General features: G+C 45.1%; 1 protein-coding gene across 10 annotated transcripts in view; it reads right to left on the reverse strand.

Annotated features, from left to right (window-relative positions):
- Nucleotides 1-82: 82 nt before the first annotated feature.
- The window catches only part of EML6 (EMAP like 6), a 176,385-nt gene continuing 159,742 nt past the window's right edge, over nt 83-16,725 (reverse strand). For 9 of the 10 annotated variants that reach the window (XM_077334021.1, XM_077334001.1, XM_077333980.1 and 6 more), the window contains 8 exons: nt 13,590-13,704; nt 12,790-12,978; nt 10,918-11,090; nt 8,701-8,863; nt 7,315-7,418; nt 5,133-5,286; nt 4,839-4,939; nt 83-2,019 (listed from right to left, as the gene is read on the reverse strand). In XM_077334021.1, coding sequence (XP_077190136.1) covers nt 1,995-2,019; nt 4,839-4,939; nt 5,133-5,286; nt 7,315-7,418; nt 8,701-8,863; nt 10,918-11,090; nt 12,790-12,978; nt 13,590-13,704 — 1,024 coding nt within the window. In that variant the 3' untranslated portion in view covers nt 83-1,994. The remainder of the gene's footprint in view (nt 2,020-4,838; nt 4,940-5,132; nt 5,287-7,314; nt 7,419-8,700; nt 8,864-10,917; nt 11,091-12,789; nt 12,979-13,589; nt 13,705-16,725) is intronic. The other variant, XM_077334010.1, reaches the window with a different exon arrangement.

Below are 16,725 nucleotides of genomic sequence, written 5' to 3' on the forward strand. Positions count from 1 at the left end.
TCTAGAACAGAGTGCATGAAAGTGGGGGCCTTTTGTGATCTAAGTATGTACCCAATGAAAAAAACTGACACTTGGCTCCTCTCAAATCATAAATCTTTACTTAATCATTTGAAAAATAAACTCATGCGTTACTATTTTAATTTACATTATAATACAGCATCATGTCCAACAATAATGTACCTAAAATGAAACCATATAAACAAATACAAATCTTTGTGATGCATACTATTGCTTTTAAATATTTTTGCACATTATCACCAAGTAGCAATTCATTCTGTCACAGGTTTTTAATTTTTTTAAAGATACAATCAATATGAAAGGCCAACATTACGACATAGGCAAACAAGGTGGCCACCTGACATCACCGGCTTTGATATGGTCACATCTAATACAGGAAACCTTCCTTATGAACAGGAGGGGGATAAAACTGCATAGGGACTTGTGTGTCTAAAATATCTATAGTGTAAGGCATTAATATATTCCATTGTTTAAATAAGACTCAACAAATGATAGTCCATTGAGTTTAATGAAGCACTTTTGTGTTTATACATTGATCTTTCTTTTCTTTCTCATGAACCTGGAGTCAGTTATTTAAGCTCCTCCAGCAGCAAGGTAGTTGGCACTTTCAACCCTGCTCCCCCACTTATTTGAATGGGGAGAGTGTTTTGCAGAATATTGCTTGCAGTGGAGGCTCCAGTGGCACCTTTTGAGCAGCTGCTGATAATTCTTGCCTACCCAGTGATTAGGGTGAAAGAAATGTCCTTCCTTCAGTGATTATCTAAGCAGTAATTCCTCCTTGAACAAATACTTTTTCTCCCATCTCACTCTTCAACGTCACCTACTAATGACTGAACGTAGGCTCTCCTATGAATAAATGCCTTGCTTCACCGTTGCCCCTACAAGTTTCATCTGGAGAAGGTACAGAGTTTCCACAGTTATTGGTCATCTGCCACCAAGGAGCCTGTGAATGGCTGCCACATTGTCTGCCCCTGAACTCTGGAAAGGAAGAACGCCTTTGAAACACCTCCTGTTGGAAACATGGAGGAGGACTGGCTTTCCTTAAAGGAGTTCAAAGCATGAAATCTTTGCTGTTACTGGCCTAATCTGGAAATGTGGAAGAGCAATGTTCTGAATAGGAAAAGATGACTGAGGGTAGCTTGTGTGCAGGGTCTTCATTTTCTCCCCCTCTTCCCTTTGTGGTCCTTTCAAGACTCTACCTCCCACATATGCACTAGGGGGTCTTGCATCCCAGCCCTCCTTCCTTCGGTAGAGGAACCCAACAAGGTTTAGTTGAAGTATCAAGACACAAGCAGAGAGTGAGTGAATGATGCATCACAAAAAGATAACAGCCCTCCTCAGTTGTGTAAGTTGTAGCACCGTGAGTAGAAAGCAGACGTGGGCAGGAGGCTCAGTTGTATCCTGCGGGACTGGAAAAAGCTTTCAAAAGGCACTTTATAGAAAACTGGCAAACAAAATCATGTCTCAACCTCTAAATGTTTTTTAAAAAAACTATCATACTGGGAAAATATAAAACCAGCCGTGGTTCAGAGCTTTCTTTACTGACAATTATTTCTTCTAAGTAAGATTTTGGAATGGCTGGCTTTAAAAATGTCAATGTACTTGAGCAAGTGTTGTGAAAATGTAAATTGTTTGAATTAAATGGAAGGATTTGTTGGCTTGTTTTGAAAGGCTACTGAAGCAGAGTTTCTTCAGTGGGCAAAGAGCTGTAAGTATGTGTATAAATTAGAGGTTTGATGTTAGCTGACCTGTACCATCTCCTTAGCTAAGAAAGGGATCTATTGTATTTGCTTCTTTCTCAGTGACTGCACAGGAAGTTCCTTGTAGCATCCACCATAACCCCATGTAGGCTTCATAAATTCATAATCCAGGCACCATTTGATAACAGCCAGCTGCTGAGATCTTGAGAGACACTGTCCACTGTTTGGCACTCACATGGCGGTGGTAGCATGTGTGACACTGGGAAGAATTCACGTTCAAAGACATCGCCATACAAAGACACTGGAGAAGGAGACAGAGAGACCAGACATCGGAAATAGCTAGCTGACTACACAGCGTGGCTTACACAGTGGTGTCAACATCTCAACTGGCAACATGTGTCCATCCTTTCGTTTTCAAGGGGCTGAGCAAAATCCTGAGGTGGTTAGAGGTGGGGAAAGAACAAGGATTCCTGGGCGGAAGGGCAGGGAACTAGGCATAAAATGAACTACAAGAACCCAGGGAACAGAAATAAATAATGGTTTGCCCGTGATCTGAGCCTCCACTACTGTATTTGAGACATTAGTTTGTTTATTGCATTTTATCTGAGGCTGTGAATAGAGCTTTGGGGTGTTTCAAATCTAAATTGCATGGTATTTTTATACCTACATTATATTTTAGTAACTTTATAGTACACCCCCATAGACAATTCTCTTTTTTAACCTCCTGGATTCTTGTTTGGGGTTAAAATTTTTCTCCCTTTTGTTGTGGATCCTCCATTAGGGTTGCCAACTCTTAGTTTGGAAATACCTGAAGACTTTTGGGGTGAAGCTGGGAGTGGGCAGGGACCTCAGTAGAGGATAATGCTACAGAGTCCACCCTTCAAAGCAGCCCTTTTCTCCAGGGGAACTGATCTCTTTAGTCTGAAGATGAGCTATAAAACCAGGGGATCCCGAGGTCCTGCCTGGGGTCTGTAATCCCTAACCTCCATGCATCTGAAAGGAAGGGGTGGAGGGCGAGGATGGCATTCGCACCATCAGTCAGCCCTAGAGACAAGCAGCAGCTCTCCCCACCCCCAGAAGAAACATTCTGGCACCTGGATAGCCAGGCATCTCCCACACTGATCATTATAATGCAGATACAAAACTGATTTGGGCGCTAGCCTGGGCTGCAAATAGCAGGGTGGAAATAGGCACATAAAAGTGAAGTAGTCTGTTTTGGTTTTGTACCCTCTGGAGCAAGCATGCTGCTGTTTCACAAGTGGCTCTACATTCTGGGCTGCAAGAGCAGATTCTACAACTATGGCTTTTCCATACATTGATTTCTGGCCTAAAGGGGGAAAATAACCCACCACCAACCGACCACCTGCTTCGCAACTTCATTTCCATAGACTTGCTTGATTTCCTTGGCCACTGAATCTACTAAGCAAGCGTATCTTTGGCTATATATCCACTAACTGATACTTTATTAGAAGGCAGTGATAGCTACGAGGCAATTGTTCTGCTTTTCTGCATCAGGACAGATGCAACATAAACCTCTGATACTCCTTGGAGAGGGAGATAAATGGGTAAGATTACAATTGGCAAGTTTGGGCTCTAGTTATAAAGATACAGTCACAATCCTCTGATGCAAGTTTGGTCAATGAATAGCTCACCACCAGGTTTGCACTAAGTCACTCATTATTACAGAAATAGACTATTGTTAAATCTGCTTCTTTTAGCTATCAAGTTAATACATTTCAGTCTTCTAATCGATATTTTATGGATTTGACCATGTGATTGCCTTGGTTTTTTATTTTGGTTTTTGTTGCTGTTTTGCTATGACTTTTGAGTTAATGCAATAAAATGAATTGATTGAAAGACTACAGGTGCTACAGAGCTTGTGCTGGCAGAATAAGGAATGCAGGATCTTATATACTGTGTTTTGGCGTTCTAAAAGAGCGAGAATTGTTTCTTAAAGACAGGCCAGCAGCAAGAAGGAGGCAGCTGCCCTGCACTTCTAAAATGGCCAGTTATTTCTCTTGAGAGATTTTAATCGTGAATGGTAGGCTGCTCCTGCTGGTAGGATTGTATATTTGCCTATTCCCGTGCAAACCCAAGGAACAACTGAGGAAATTTCCCTGTGCAAGCCAATTAGCGTGCGACAGAGAAATATTTAATCTAGGCTTCTATGTTCAGTGAAGGTCTTTTACTAATTGCAGAAGAGCACTCAGAAGATTGATCCCCTGTGGCTGGAAACAGCAACTTAGTGGGAATATCTGAAGAAATGCAAGGAGTGGGTGGCCTTCTGCTGTGCGTGTTGCACTCAGGTAACAGTACAAGAGGTGTCATAGTGCAGAATATGCCAGTAAGATGCACCGGCTGCCCTTGCTTTATTGGGGTGCCCATTAGACAAGCACACAGTGTAGGCCAGGCTTTCTCAATCAGGGGTTCATGGGGTTTCCTGGCAGTCCCGGAGGGGTTTCCGGAATGGGTGGGAATTAATTTTTAATATATTTTTTAGATTTGTTAAACGTTAATTGTGTGGTAGGACTATATATAGTCATGTTGACCCCACCCCCGAAAAAAAGGCCAATGATGGGCCTGGAGGAGTGGGAAGGGGAGGGGCCCCAGGCAGGCATGTCCACAGCTATGCTTCCCAACTCTAGTCTGCCTGGAGTTTCTCGAGGCCTGAAGAATGTCTCAGAGGTTTCTCAGCAGTAAAAAAGTTGAGGAAGATTGGTGTGGGCAATAGTACTTGGATTCCCATGACCTCTGCCTTCCATGTCAGAGAGCACAAACAGTGAGCTTTGTAAATTTTGAGACATGCAAGGCCGTCCTAACACAGGGAATTGGAGAACTGCTAGAACTGCTGCACATCAGGATCTGCTACCACAATCGACTGCATCAGTCTGTAGAATGTTAATATGTTCAGACTTGAGCTTCGTGTTTCATACTGTTATCCAGCCTTATTTCCCTAAAGACCACAGCAGAGCTTTCTGTCAGGTAGGCTAGAGTGAGAGACAGGCCTTGCCCAAGGCTTACCCCAGTGAGCAAAGTGGCCATGTGAGAGCCTGGATTTCTGGCATCCAACTCTTACCCAAAGCACCCACAGGCTCATGGTTTGTGCACAACGCATGTTACCTGCAGTCATCGCCTCCGGTGCTGATCACATACTTGTCATCGTGAGAAAAGCGAATGTTGGTGACATGTGCAGAATGACCAAAATAACGCTTATGTTTAGCCTGTTGGAAAGAAAAAAAAGATTGATCTCTCGCAGTAAGTGCAAATTTGTACTTCTGGCCACCTGTGGGGGTATCAGAATTTAAATAAACATTGGATTGATAAGGGAATTCTGGGCATTTCTGAGGAGGCTCACAAAGGTAGTTCACAGCCACCCACCCTCCCCTCCTCGGCAAAGCAACAATGCTCACTTACAAATTTTTCAGTGCAGGGGAAATCAAAGAGTTTGACTAGTCCAAAATCATCTCCAGAGACAATGTTTAGGCCAGCATGACTCACACAAGCACAGTTGACGTCGGCTTTATCTGCATTTCGGGGCCAAATCCCAATAACTTCATCCCCAAGGATGCTGCTCCAAAAGAGGAAAGAGAAAAGGAGAAAATGGTTGGGGGCAGGATGGGAATAACACTGCTCCCCCCCCCCCTCGCTTCTTAGGAATGCTGCAGACAGTCTGTTACCCAGCTTGCCAAAGAATTCAGAGAGTCTGCCTACTGCAAAGCCATATCTGTTCCACTTAATATTTCTGGTAAGGCCGAGGAGGAGGAGATGGTCTCATGGTGGATTAACACCCACTCAGGGCAGCTGTCCCGCCCCAAGTGCCCCCTTCCCCAACTGGCTTGCCTGTCTGTCCAGCAGCCAGCCAATCACCTTCCATCGCCCACACCTGACCATAGAATCATAGAATCTTAGAGTTGGAAGGGGCCATACAGGCCATGTAGTCTAACCCCCTGCTCAACGCAGGATCACCCCAAAGCTTCCTAAAGCATCCAAGACCACCCCCTCCTCCTTCCACTTCTGCAGATCCCTGCTGCAGTAGAGCTGTCGCTGCCTGTGAGTTCCCTGCCTCCAGCCTTTCCAGGTCCTAGGGAGAGGGAAAGGCCATCTGCAGAGTTCTTCCACCCTCCCACCCCCACCCCCCAATCTAGCGCCAGTTGTGTTCCTGAATGCAACGGACTTTATCCCTAGTTCGATATGAGACAAGACTTTCCAGCCTTGTGCAGGGAAAGAGAAGGAGGTTCTTTGTTACATCGCCGGTTCAGCAGTTCAATAAGAAGATACAGAGTAAAGAAGTAAGCTATCTTGTAAGCTTAGCTAACATTTCTGAATCCCATCTGAGACCTGGTAGCATGGGAGGGGACTTTTTGTCTCCCTTTTTGAGATGCAATGGAAACTCATCATTGCTCAACTCTATGAAAACTCATGCCTTGTTTATTCAGTAAGGTTTCCCCATGTACATTCCAGTGGGTAGCCATGGGAAGTCCATTGCTGTCAAACCAACATAGATCCTGGTGATATCTTAAAAACTAGCAAATGTGTCATTAGGATTTCAGTGTCAAAGGATAGCTTGCCTTTGTGAATGAACAAATGCAGATCAAATACCATAAGCAGAATTCCCAGTCTCATATAGTCAGTTTACACATTCAGCTTCTGGTTCTAAAGAAAGCTAGTGATGAGCATCCTTGCATGAATCAGGCCTTGGTCTTTAAGGTACCACAAGATCTTAGACAATTTTGATTGCACCAAAACAAGTATGCCTACTCCCCTGAAATATAAACTCACGACTCTTCCCAAGAGCTGACTGTCAAGGTCTGCTCCTCTCTTACAGGTCACTCCTTGTGTTCTTGCATACCCCTCTCCTCTGGCTGGCTTGGCCAACTCCTCATCCTTGGCTTATATTTAGGCTGCAGGCCAGGTTCACATGAATGACCCAACTTCAATTTTTTAAAAACCACCACCATGACCTTATTGATCTATAATGTATCTGTTAGGCCCATTATGCACGGCCGCCGAAACGGCGATTTCGGGTCACATGGAAAACGCGGAGGGGGAAGACGCGACGCATACCGGTTATACACGGGGCGGGGCGCGACGGCGGCAAAACCCAGAGTAACCGATTATGCACGCGCCGATCCGGGCGCCGCTTCTGGTTGCGCCCCGCTCACCCGGAAGCTGTGCTTTCTTCCGCGTTTCACTGACGCGGCTTTTTCGGCGGCATGCACCGAAGCTGCAGCCGGTTGCAGCCTGCTCCGTGCGTTATCCGTGATTTTAGTCGCCGCCATTCCACCCCGAATGTGCGCTAAAACCCCCGTGCATAATGGGTCTTAGCAAAGTGTTTAGTGCTAAAGCACATCCACCTAACTCAAGTGATGAAATCCCTAGGCGTTTTGGCTCTAGGAATGCTCCCTCTGGATATTGGAGTTCAAATTTTCTGGCCTCGTTCTCAAAGCGAATCAATGCATTAGGGATTCTCCAATCTTTTGGGTTTGCTTTATTTCTGAACTCTGTATGGTGGCAGGAGCAAGCAGAGGGAGGTCTCTCCTGTGCCTACACCAAAGGAGGAATTAAGATCTACTACTGATCATCGGTACTGCATCACCTCGTCCAGGTGGCCCAGGTGATCTTGCCGATGTGTGCAGCATCTGTCACTTGCTTTCCTAATGGCACCTCATGGACTTGGCGTTTGTAGGCACCAGTTGACACCTGTGGAGGGAAAGAAGAGGTTCCATGGATTATAATGACATCTATATTCCCACCCCCATTACTCTTCTCTTTGCCAAATCTTTTGTGGTTGCTGTTCATGGCATTGTACGCTTGTGGCTCCCTTTGCAATCACAGCGCTCTGTGGAAGACATGCGTCTAGCCTCCCTGTGTGCACCTGTGAGTGCTCTTCCTGCTTTACCAAATGCAGGCACTCTCAGTCAAAATCCGGGTGCAGCATCTGTATGGCCTCCCTGAATGCAACTGAAGCAAATCACCAAAAAACTACAGCTCATACCTGGGATTAGCCAGCTCTACCAACTTGATCCAAGGTGTTGTGTTTTCACTGAGACACATACCCTAAGCACACAAGATGTACACTCCCTACAAAGAAGCATGTCGAAAGGGTCAGAAATGTAACCATATATACAGATTAATGCATGGACCTTGGTGGCTTCACACCTCACAAAGCAGAACTGCTTTTCTTTTTAACTCTAGGGATTGGTGGCAGCTCACTGTATTCCCCTAGCAAGTGTGCCTTTGTGAGATACGTTGCAGACATGCTTGTGCCATTCATCAGTGATTTAGGTATGCATGTAAACTGCAATATGATGAGCCGCTTGACAGGCAGACCCCAAAGCAGTTTTCCTTTTCCAAGCTCCTAGGCTGCACATGCATTTTGCCCTTTGTTTTCAAGCCGTCACACGAGAGGTTCCCTTTGGCCTAGTTCTCAGTGCAGCAGTAAACCCGCCTCTGGAGATGACCGAGACAAAGGAATGATTTCCTCACGGCGGAGGGGGGAACCATCTGTACATACAGAAAACAAACCTGACGGGGGAAATGCTGGGGGAAGCTCCTCGCCTCTAACGGATCGGTTTTGTATGTGCAGGGGAGGTCTCCTTGTGTGGAGATTCCCTCATGGATGTGAACCCCCCCTTGCGGCTAGGTTTACTATACCTAGGTGGCTATCTTACCTTCATCTCCCTCCTCCCACTCTCTTTCCCACTGTTCCTTCCTATCATGAGAATGTCTGTATCCCAAAACTTATAAAAGCAGCACTCAGACATATTAAATTTAAGCTCCTCTGTGTTCCCATACTGATTTCTTTGCCATGTCTTTCTTCATGCCACTTTCTTCCCATGTCTTCTATCCTTGCAGACCTTGACAGAAAATAGATTTCTCTGCAGGAACGTATTGCTCTATGGAACATTATTTTCCACCTGGAGATTTGCAGATAAGGAAATCTGTAATTTGTATGGAAGAAATATGTGGTGTGCACACCTACCTGAATGTATTTGCTGTCTGCCGAAAAATCCATCTGAATCACAAAGCTTGGAATGTCCTTACAGTAGCCGATCCGGTTCAAGGTTGTGCCTTGGGTGAGGTCATAGAAGTCGACAGTGTGCTCCTGGGAACCCACTGCCAAAAAACGGTTATCAGGGCTGATTCTAGACAGTGAACAAGAGGGAAAAACAGAGAAGGAGACTATTAGGACAACACTGGGTTGGGAGCCACAAAGTGCAAGGAGATTTCTCACCTCGAAGAAGGTATCTGCCTTAAAGCAAAACTCTCCACTGTGATGGATGCTGTCAGCCCCAAACCCTGACAGGTTTGTGAAGCTTTGGGGTGACCTCCCCACCCCCAAGAAAGCTTTTTGTCCTTGATGAGTCGCAGGTCAGTGGGGCTCATATGGTGCAGAAAGCCATTTTGAAGCCAGATGTGCATCGTAGCTGAATCAGCTTCCTCGATCACATGGTGAACACGAGAGAGCATGCTAAAGCCCAACTTCCTCACAAGAGTTGTTCTCTTTGATCAGTTCTGGTTTGCAGCAGTAAACCACAACAGAACTTCCATGATGTAACCCTTCAAGGTATATCGTTTAATGTAATCATCCCAGCCTGGCATGCTCTCTTAAGATTTTCCTACAGGCTCTAGATGTGCCCAAAGATGATGAAAGTTTTCTCTCCAGCTACTTTCCTTAACATTCCCCCCCCCATGCCCCTTTTTCTTAGGGACCTGCTGTTGTTGGAAAAATGGGTGTTGGTCAGAAAATTTTCATCTAATTCCATTCCACATGAACTATCTGAGAGTGACAAGCACTTGACAGTTTGAGACCTGTGTGCCTTAAAGAGCCGCCATATGGGCTCACTCACCTGCTGAGATCATCTTTGAGAGCCCTGCTCTAGATGCCCTTGATCAGGGGACCCCTGTAGAAGGGGGTAGGGCTTTGTGCGGAGGCATCAGGAAGACCTCCCTCAAGTAGAGTGCAGTGACATGCCTCCCACTGACCTTCATATATTTATGTGAGACCCCCCAGTCCACAAAGACAATTGCTCTGAGAATTGGTCCCTGCAGAAGGACGTGATGGTTAACAGCAGCCTCTCACGCTACCTCGGCCCATCCTTGCAGAAGCCCAGGGCAGCATACGGAGTTCCTCCCTGCTTTGTTTTATCTTCAAGCCTACCCTGCGAGGAAGGTAAGACTGAGGGGGAATGATGGGGTCAAGGTCATCTAGTAGGTTGCACAGCTGATCAAACACACTCCTCCTAGATTTTGCCCCAACACCTTAAATGTTATACCATGTAGACTAGCAGGCGCTTGGGAATGGATACACAGCTTCTGTTTGGATCCAGAGGGGAAATTGTGGATGGAGTTGGCCAAGCTGATCTCTTCCTGCCTTCCCTTCCCCAACCAGCGAAAATCCTCCCTGAGCATGGGCAGAGGAAGAAGGAGGAGGAGGAGGTTTCACTGGATGCTCTCTCATTACGTGGTGCCTTTTCCCTGAGAGGTTTATTTATCTATTGAGCTACTTGTTGGCTTTTAGTGTGCGGTGTCCCTTCAACTGTAGTGCTTTCCCACTGCCTCAGTTTGCTCATTCAACTGCAGGGGAACCAGGGTTCAGGAACAGCAAATCAAATGACATGTGAATGACACGCAGTAATGGGTTTAAACTACAAGTACAACGATATAGGCTAGATATCAGGAAAAAAGTTTTCACAGTCAGAGTGGAATAGGCTGCCTAAGGAGGGGGTGAGCTCCCCCTCACTAGCAGTCTTCAAGCAAAGGTTGGATACACACTTTTCTTGGATGCTTTAGGATGCTTAGGGCTAATCCTGCGTTGAGCAGGGGGTTGGACTAGATGGCCTGTATGGTCCCTTCCAACTCTATGATTCTATGATTCTATGAATACGAGCAAGTAACTCATGCCATAACTAACTAATACCTGAGAGCTTCATTGACTTCCTTCATCTATATGCAGCCTTTCTCCCCAGAGGGGACCCAAAGCAGCTTCCATTCTTCTCTTCTCCTCCATTTTAACCTCACAACATCACTGCAAGGTAGGGTAGGATGAAGGAGTGTGACTGGTTCACCGACATCCAGCAAGCTTCCACAACAAGAGCGATTTGAACCTGGATCTCCCACATTCAAGTCCAGCACTCTAACTTCTGCACCACACTGCTACCTTCCTTGGCCACCTGCTCTTCTGCTCAGGCCAAAGTACCTGATGTCCTGGATAGCAGACTTCCGGTCTCGTTTTTTACCCCAAACTTTAAGGCTGTTCACGAGCAAAATGATGAATTCTCCATTCTTCATGCCAATAGCAACCATCTCACCATCAGGACTGTAGGCAGCACATCTGGCAGCATGGCCCAGATTCACTTTATTCAGCAGTTTCTGTACAACAAAGATGACAGGACTTTGATCTACTGGTTCATGTCACACTTCTTATGGTTCTGCATGGAACCCAGAAAGTCCCATTCAGCTACCGAGGCACATGTATCTCTTGTCAGCTCATTAGTGATAGGAACGATCAGCTGTTTGGGCAGAGGAGGGAATGTGGCAGGAGACAAATCCGGACCCTGCTCTTTCTCTCTCTCCTGAGCAGCACTGCTGTGCCTTTTGACTGGGCCTAAGGCGTTCTACCTGGGGTCCTGCATTAGGCTTTGTGCACAGCACCCATTTGTGTGCATGGTTTCTCACCCAGTTAGGCATACATGTTGGGGAGCCCCTTTCCACTTGCATACCCTCCCCCCACTGGATATGGGGGTTCAAGTTTAATTAATGTCACATGTCAATAAGGACAACCGTGAATCCAGTTCCCTTGTTGCATGTCATTCTGTTTTGCATGGGGGAAACGGGGCCATCTTTCTCTAAATTAAAAAAAACACACATGCTGCATACCACTGTTTAATATCTTTGTAGCAGTAATTTATAGAGGTCTCCCAATATATCTATAGTAACATATTTACAGTTTGCTTAAAATTCCTTTACAATTGTTGTAACAATGATAATTAGCAGTAGCAATAATTGGGAGTATTCTGGGAGATTTGGGTTGAAACAATACTCGACTGGCCCCCTGTACAGGCCTCTGGGCATGATCCAGCCAATTGAGTTCTGTGGAAATCATCTGACTTGGCTCACTTGAGTGTGGCCCCAGTTCCTCATCTTTAAAATGGAGATGTTTTTGTGACCTCTCTCCACAGGCTGCTTTAAGGTGAAACCCAGGGAAGTTGATGAAATAGTTTGGAAATCAAAATTGATACACCAGTAATTCTGTAAGCTTTTTTGCATGTCTTTCATATTAGAATGGGCTTTCCCATTGCTGTCATGGCTGTTGATAATATAATACAGTGGCTTCGGGGCTTCTACAGGGCCCGTTTCCCCACATATTGTCCACCCAAGACCCTTGCTGTAGTCATTCCCCCCCATAGCACTAGCCGGTTTTTACATTTAAAAAAGTAAACCCGCAATTGACATACCATTATAGCATTACTCTATCATATTTTCTGAATTACCAGTTTCATCAAAAATAAAATACTAATTTGGGGGGGGGGCTTCTCTCTATATGACAAAAGTAACTAGAGACTTGTATAAAAGTGAAAGCTAGGAAATCAGAGGAACTAGTGGATCAGTGATTTTAATGGGGTTTTAATGGGGAATTTTAATGGTTAATATATTGTATCTGTATTAAAATGTTGTGAACCGCCGCGAGCCGGTTTCCGAGAGTGGCGGTCATACAAATCAAATAAATAATAATAATAAATAATTATCTTGCTATAAAGAAAGAAAGAAAGAAAGAAAGCCCATCTGTGGCAAGAGATGGCCACTGCATGGGACTAGGGTGGGGAAAATTGTACCCATGTGGGGGGGGGGGACTGGGAAGATCAGGACTTTCCCATCCACCTAGGTGCTACCCTGGCTTTGCTGTGATCTTTCCCAAAATAGCACATCAAAGTGACTTGGGATGCACAGAAGCGTCATGATGCCACAGAGATGTGGGGACCTGCCTGCTTCCCAACAGCATTGGGCGGGGCCAAACAACCCGCACATCAGTGATTGTGAAAGTGTGTCTTTAAGCGCAAATGCCTCTTACTTTGTCGCAGAGGTCCCAGATCCTCGCAGTTCCATCGTTGCTAGCAGAAATAAAGATGTCTTTGGAAGGATGAGTAGCTAAGCCCCAAATCTCTCCTTCCATATGGCTGTCAATCAGCAGGTTTGAAGCACCATTTTTTTCACCAATTTCAAGTATTTCCCCATCCTTAGTACCAACCAAAATTTTGCCCTATTGACATTTCAAAAAAGCCAAAATCAGTGTTATGGAACATCACACACAGTAGGCAGACCTACACCAATCCTAGGATTTTGTGAAGGGAGAGAATTACTATTAAATCAGGTCCAAGAGAAGACTTGTCCCCTTATCTTTTGTCAAAAGCCAAATGCATTGTACATAACCACATTGACCCAAATTCCTTACCCATTGCTGGGTTATGGTGAAAATCTGTCTCACCATGTGACTGGACATTATGAACAATCCTGGTTCATACATATTACGCCAAGTTCACCCATGGCTGCCAAACGGTGAATATCTATGTGTAAACATTCTGAACTTTCAGACAACTGACTTGGCGGCATCAGCTTTGCACCTACGTTGAAAGAATCATCTGCTGTACTTGTGATCAGGAATTCACTTGGGTAAGTCTCTGGAATATCTTGGAGACGTGCTTGCGATCCCTGTAACCTGCCATAACCCCTACCAGCATCTTATCCATCACAGTGGTCATCAGTTTCACACACATACACAATACAACCTTCAAATTCTCCTATTTCACAAAGTTCACAACAAGTTAGCAGCAAGGGTCTCTCGTGAGGGGAGCAAACAAGGATCTCACGTACCTTCCCTCTGCACACTGAGCGCACACACTCCACAAGCTGCCCGGTCTCCAGCTGAAATGCTCGGCAGCGCTTCATCTCCTGGTCCCACAGCTTCACAGCACCGCCTTCTTTGGTTCTGAAAAAGGAACCAGCCGGGATGTCACTGAAGACACAAACGGGCGTGGGCTTCCCTAAGACCCCCCGATTCCGTGATGCCTTTTCCTGCAAGGTCTGGAGGGCATCTCATACAGTAAACAAGCCCCTGGGGAAAATGTTTCTCACATATTTTCAGACTTTTAAATGACTCTCAGTTGTTGTTATGTGCGAAGTCGTGTCCGACCAATCGCGACCCCATGGACAATGATCCTCCAGGCCTTCCTGTCCTCTACCATTCCCTGGAGTCCATTTAAGTTTGCACCTACTGCTTCAGTGACTCCATCCAGCCACCTCATTCTCTGACGTCCCCTTCTTCTTTTGCCCTCGATTGCTCCCAGCATTAGGCTCTTCTCCAGGGAGTCCTTCCTTCTCATGAGGTGGCCAAAATATTTGAGTTTCATCTTCAGGATCTGGCCTTCTAAAGAGCAGTCAGGGCTGATCTCCTCTAGGACTGACCGGTTTGTTCGCCTTGCAGTCCAAGGGACTCGCAAGAGTCTTCTCCAGCACCAGAGTTCAAAAGCCTCAATTCTTTGACGCTCGGCCTTCCTTATGGTCCAACTTTCGCAGCCATACATTGCAACTGGGAAGACCATAGCCTTGACTAAACGCACTTTTGTTGGCAGGGTGATGTCTCTGCTTTTTAGGATGCTGTCTAGATTTGCCATAGCTTTCCTCCCCAGGAGCAAGCGTCTTTTAATTTCTTTGCTGCAGTCCCCATCTGCAGTGATCTTGGAGCCCAGGAAAATAAAATCTGTCACTATCTCCATTTCTTCCCCTTCTATTTGCCAGGAATTGAGAGGGCCGGATGCCATGATCTTTGTTTTCTTGATGTTGAATTTCAAGCCAACTTTTGCACTCTCCTCCTTCACCTGCATCAACAGGCTCTTTAGTTCCTCTTCACTTTCTGCCATTAGAGTGGTATCATCTGCATATCTGAGGTTGTTGATATTTCTCCCTGCAATCTTGATCCCAATTTGTGACTCCTCTAATCCCGCATTTCTCATGATGTGCTCTGCATACAAGTTAAATAGGCAAGGCGACAGTATACAGCCTTGCCGAACTCCTTTCTCAATTTTGAACCAGTCAGTGATTCCATGTTCAGTTCTCACTGTTGCTTCTTGACCTGCATATAAATTTCTCAAGAGACAAATAAGATGCTCTGGTATTCCCATCTCTTTAAGAACTTGCCACAATTTGTTGTGTTCCACACAATCAAAGGCTTTAGCATAGTCAATGAAGCAGAAGTAGACGTTCTTCTGGTACTCCCTAGCTTTCTCCATGATCCAGCGTATGTTGGCAATTTGATCTCTAGTTCCTCTGCCTCTTCGAAATCCTGCCTGTACTTCTGGAAGTTCTCGGTCCACATATTGCTGGAGCCTAGCTTGTAGGATTTTGAGCATAACTTTGCTAGCATGAGAAATTAGTGCAATGGTGCGGTAGTTTGAACATTCTTTGGCATTGCCCTTCTTTGGAATTGGAATGTAAACTGACCTTTTCCAATCCTGTGGCCATTGTTGAGTTTTCCAAATTTGCTGGCATATTGAGTGTAGCACTTTTACTGCATCATCCTTTAAGATTTTGAATAGTTCAACTGGAATGCTGTCACCACCACTAGCTTTATTGTTACTCAGACTTCCTAAGGCCCATTTGACTTCACATTCCAGGATGTCTGGCTCCAGGTCAGTCACTACCCCATTGTGATTATCAGGGATGTTAAGCTCGCTCTTGTATAGTTCTTCTGTATAATTTTGCCACCTTTGTTTAATCTCTTCTGCTTCTGTGAGGTCCCTACCATTTTGGTCCCTTATCATACCCATCTTTGCATGAAACGTTCTCTTCATATCTCCAATTTTCTTGAAAAGATCTCTGGTCCTCCCGATTCTATTGTTTTCTTCTATTTGTTTGCACTGTTCATTTAAGAAGGCATTCTTATCTCTTCTAGCTTTTCTCTGGAATTCTGCATTCAGTTGGGTGTATCTTTCTCTTTCTCCCTTGCCTTTCACTTCCCTTCTCTCCTTAGCTATTTGTAAAGCTTCCTCAGACAGCCATTTTGATTTCTTGCATTTCTTTTTCTTTGGGATGGTTTTAGTTGCTACCTCTTGTACAATGTTGCGAACCTCCATCCATAGTTCTTCAGGCACTCTGTCTATCAGATCTAATTCCTTAAATCTATTTGTCACCTCCACTGTGTATTCGTCGGGGATATGATTTAGTTCATACCTGAGTGGCCTAGTGCTTTTCCCTACTTTCTTCAATTTAAGCCTAAATTTTGCAACAAGAAGCTCATGATCTGAACCACAATCAGCTCCTGGTCTTGTTTTTATTGACTGGATAGAACTTTTCCATCTTTGGCTGCAGAGCACATAGTCAATCTGATTTCTGTGTTGACCGTCTGGTGATGTCCATGTGTAGAGTCGTCTCTTGGGTTGCTGGAAAAGAGTGTTTGCTATGACCATTGTATTCTCTTGACAAAATTCTACCAGCCTGTGCCCTGCTTCATTTTGTACTCCAAGACCAAACTTGCCTGTTATCCCAGTTATCTTTTGGCTTCCTACTTTAGCATTCCAATCCCCCATGATGATAAGCACATCATTTTTGGGCGTTGCTTCTAGAAGGTGTTGTAGGGCTTCATAGAACTGATCAACTTCATCCTCTTCAGCAGCAGTGGTTGGGGCGTAGACCTGGATCACTGTGATGTTGAATGGTTTGCCTTGGATTCGAACTGAGATCATTCTGTCATTTTGGGGATTGTATCCCAAGACTGCTTTTCCTACTCGCTTATTGATTATGAAGGCTACTCCATTTCTTCTGCGAGATTCTTGTCCACAGTAGTATACCTGATGGTCATCTGAATTAAATTCACCCATTCCTGTCCATTTTAGTTCACTGATTCCTAAAATGTCGATGTTCAGTCTTGTCATTTCTTGTTTAACCACGTCCAGCTTGCCTTGATTCATGGATCTGACGTTCCAGGTTCCTATGGAATAAAAATCTTTACAGC

This window comes from Paroedura picta, chromosome 1 (assembly GCF_049243985.1).
Source record: "Paroedura picta isolate Pp20150507F chromosome 1, Ppicta_v3.0, whole genome shotgun sequence".
Taxonomy (NCBI): domain Eukaryota; kingdom Metazoa; phylum Chordata; class Lepidosauria; order Squamata; family Gekkonidae; genus Paroedura; species Paroedura picta.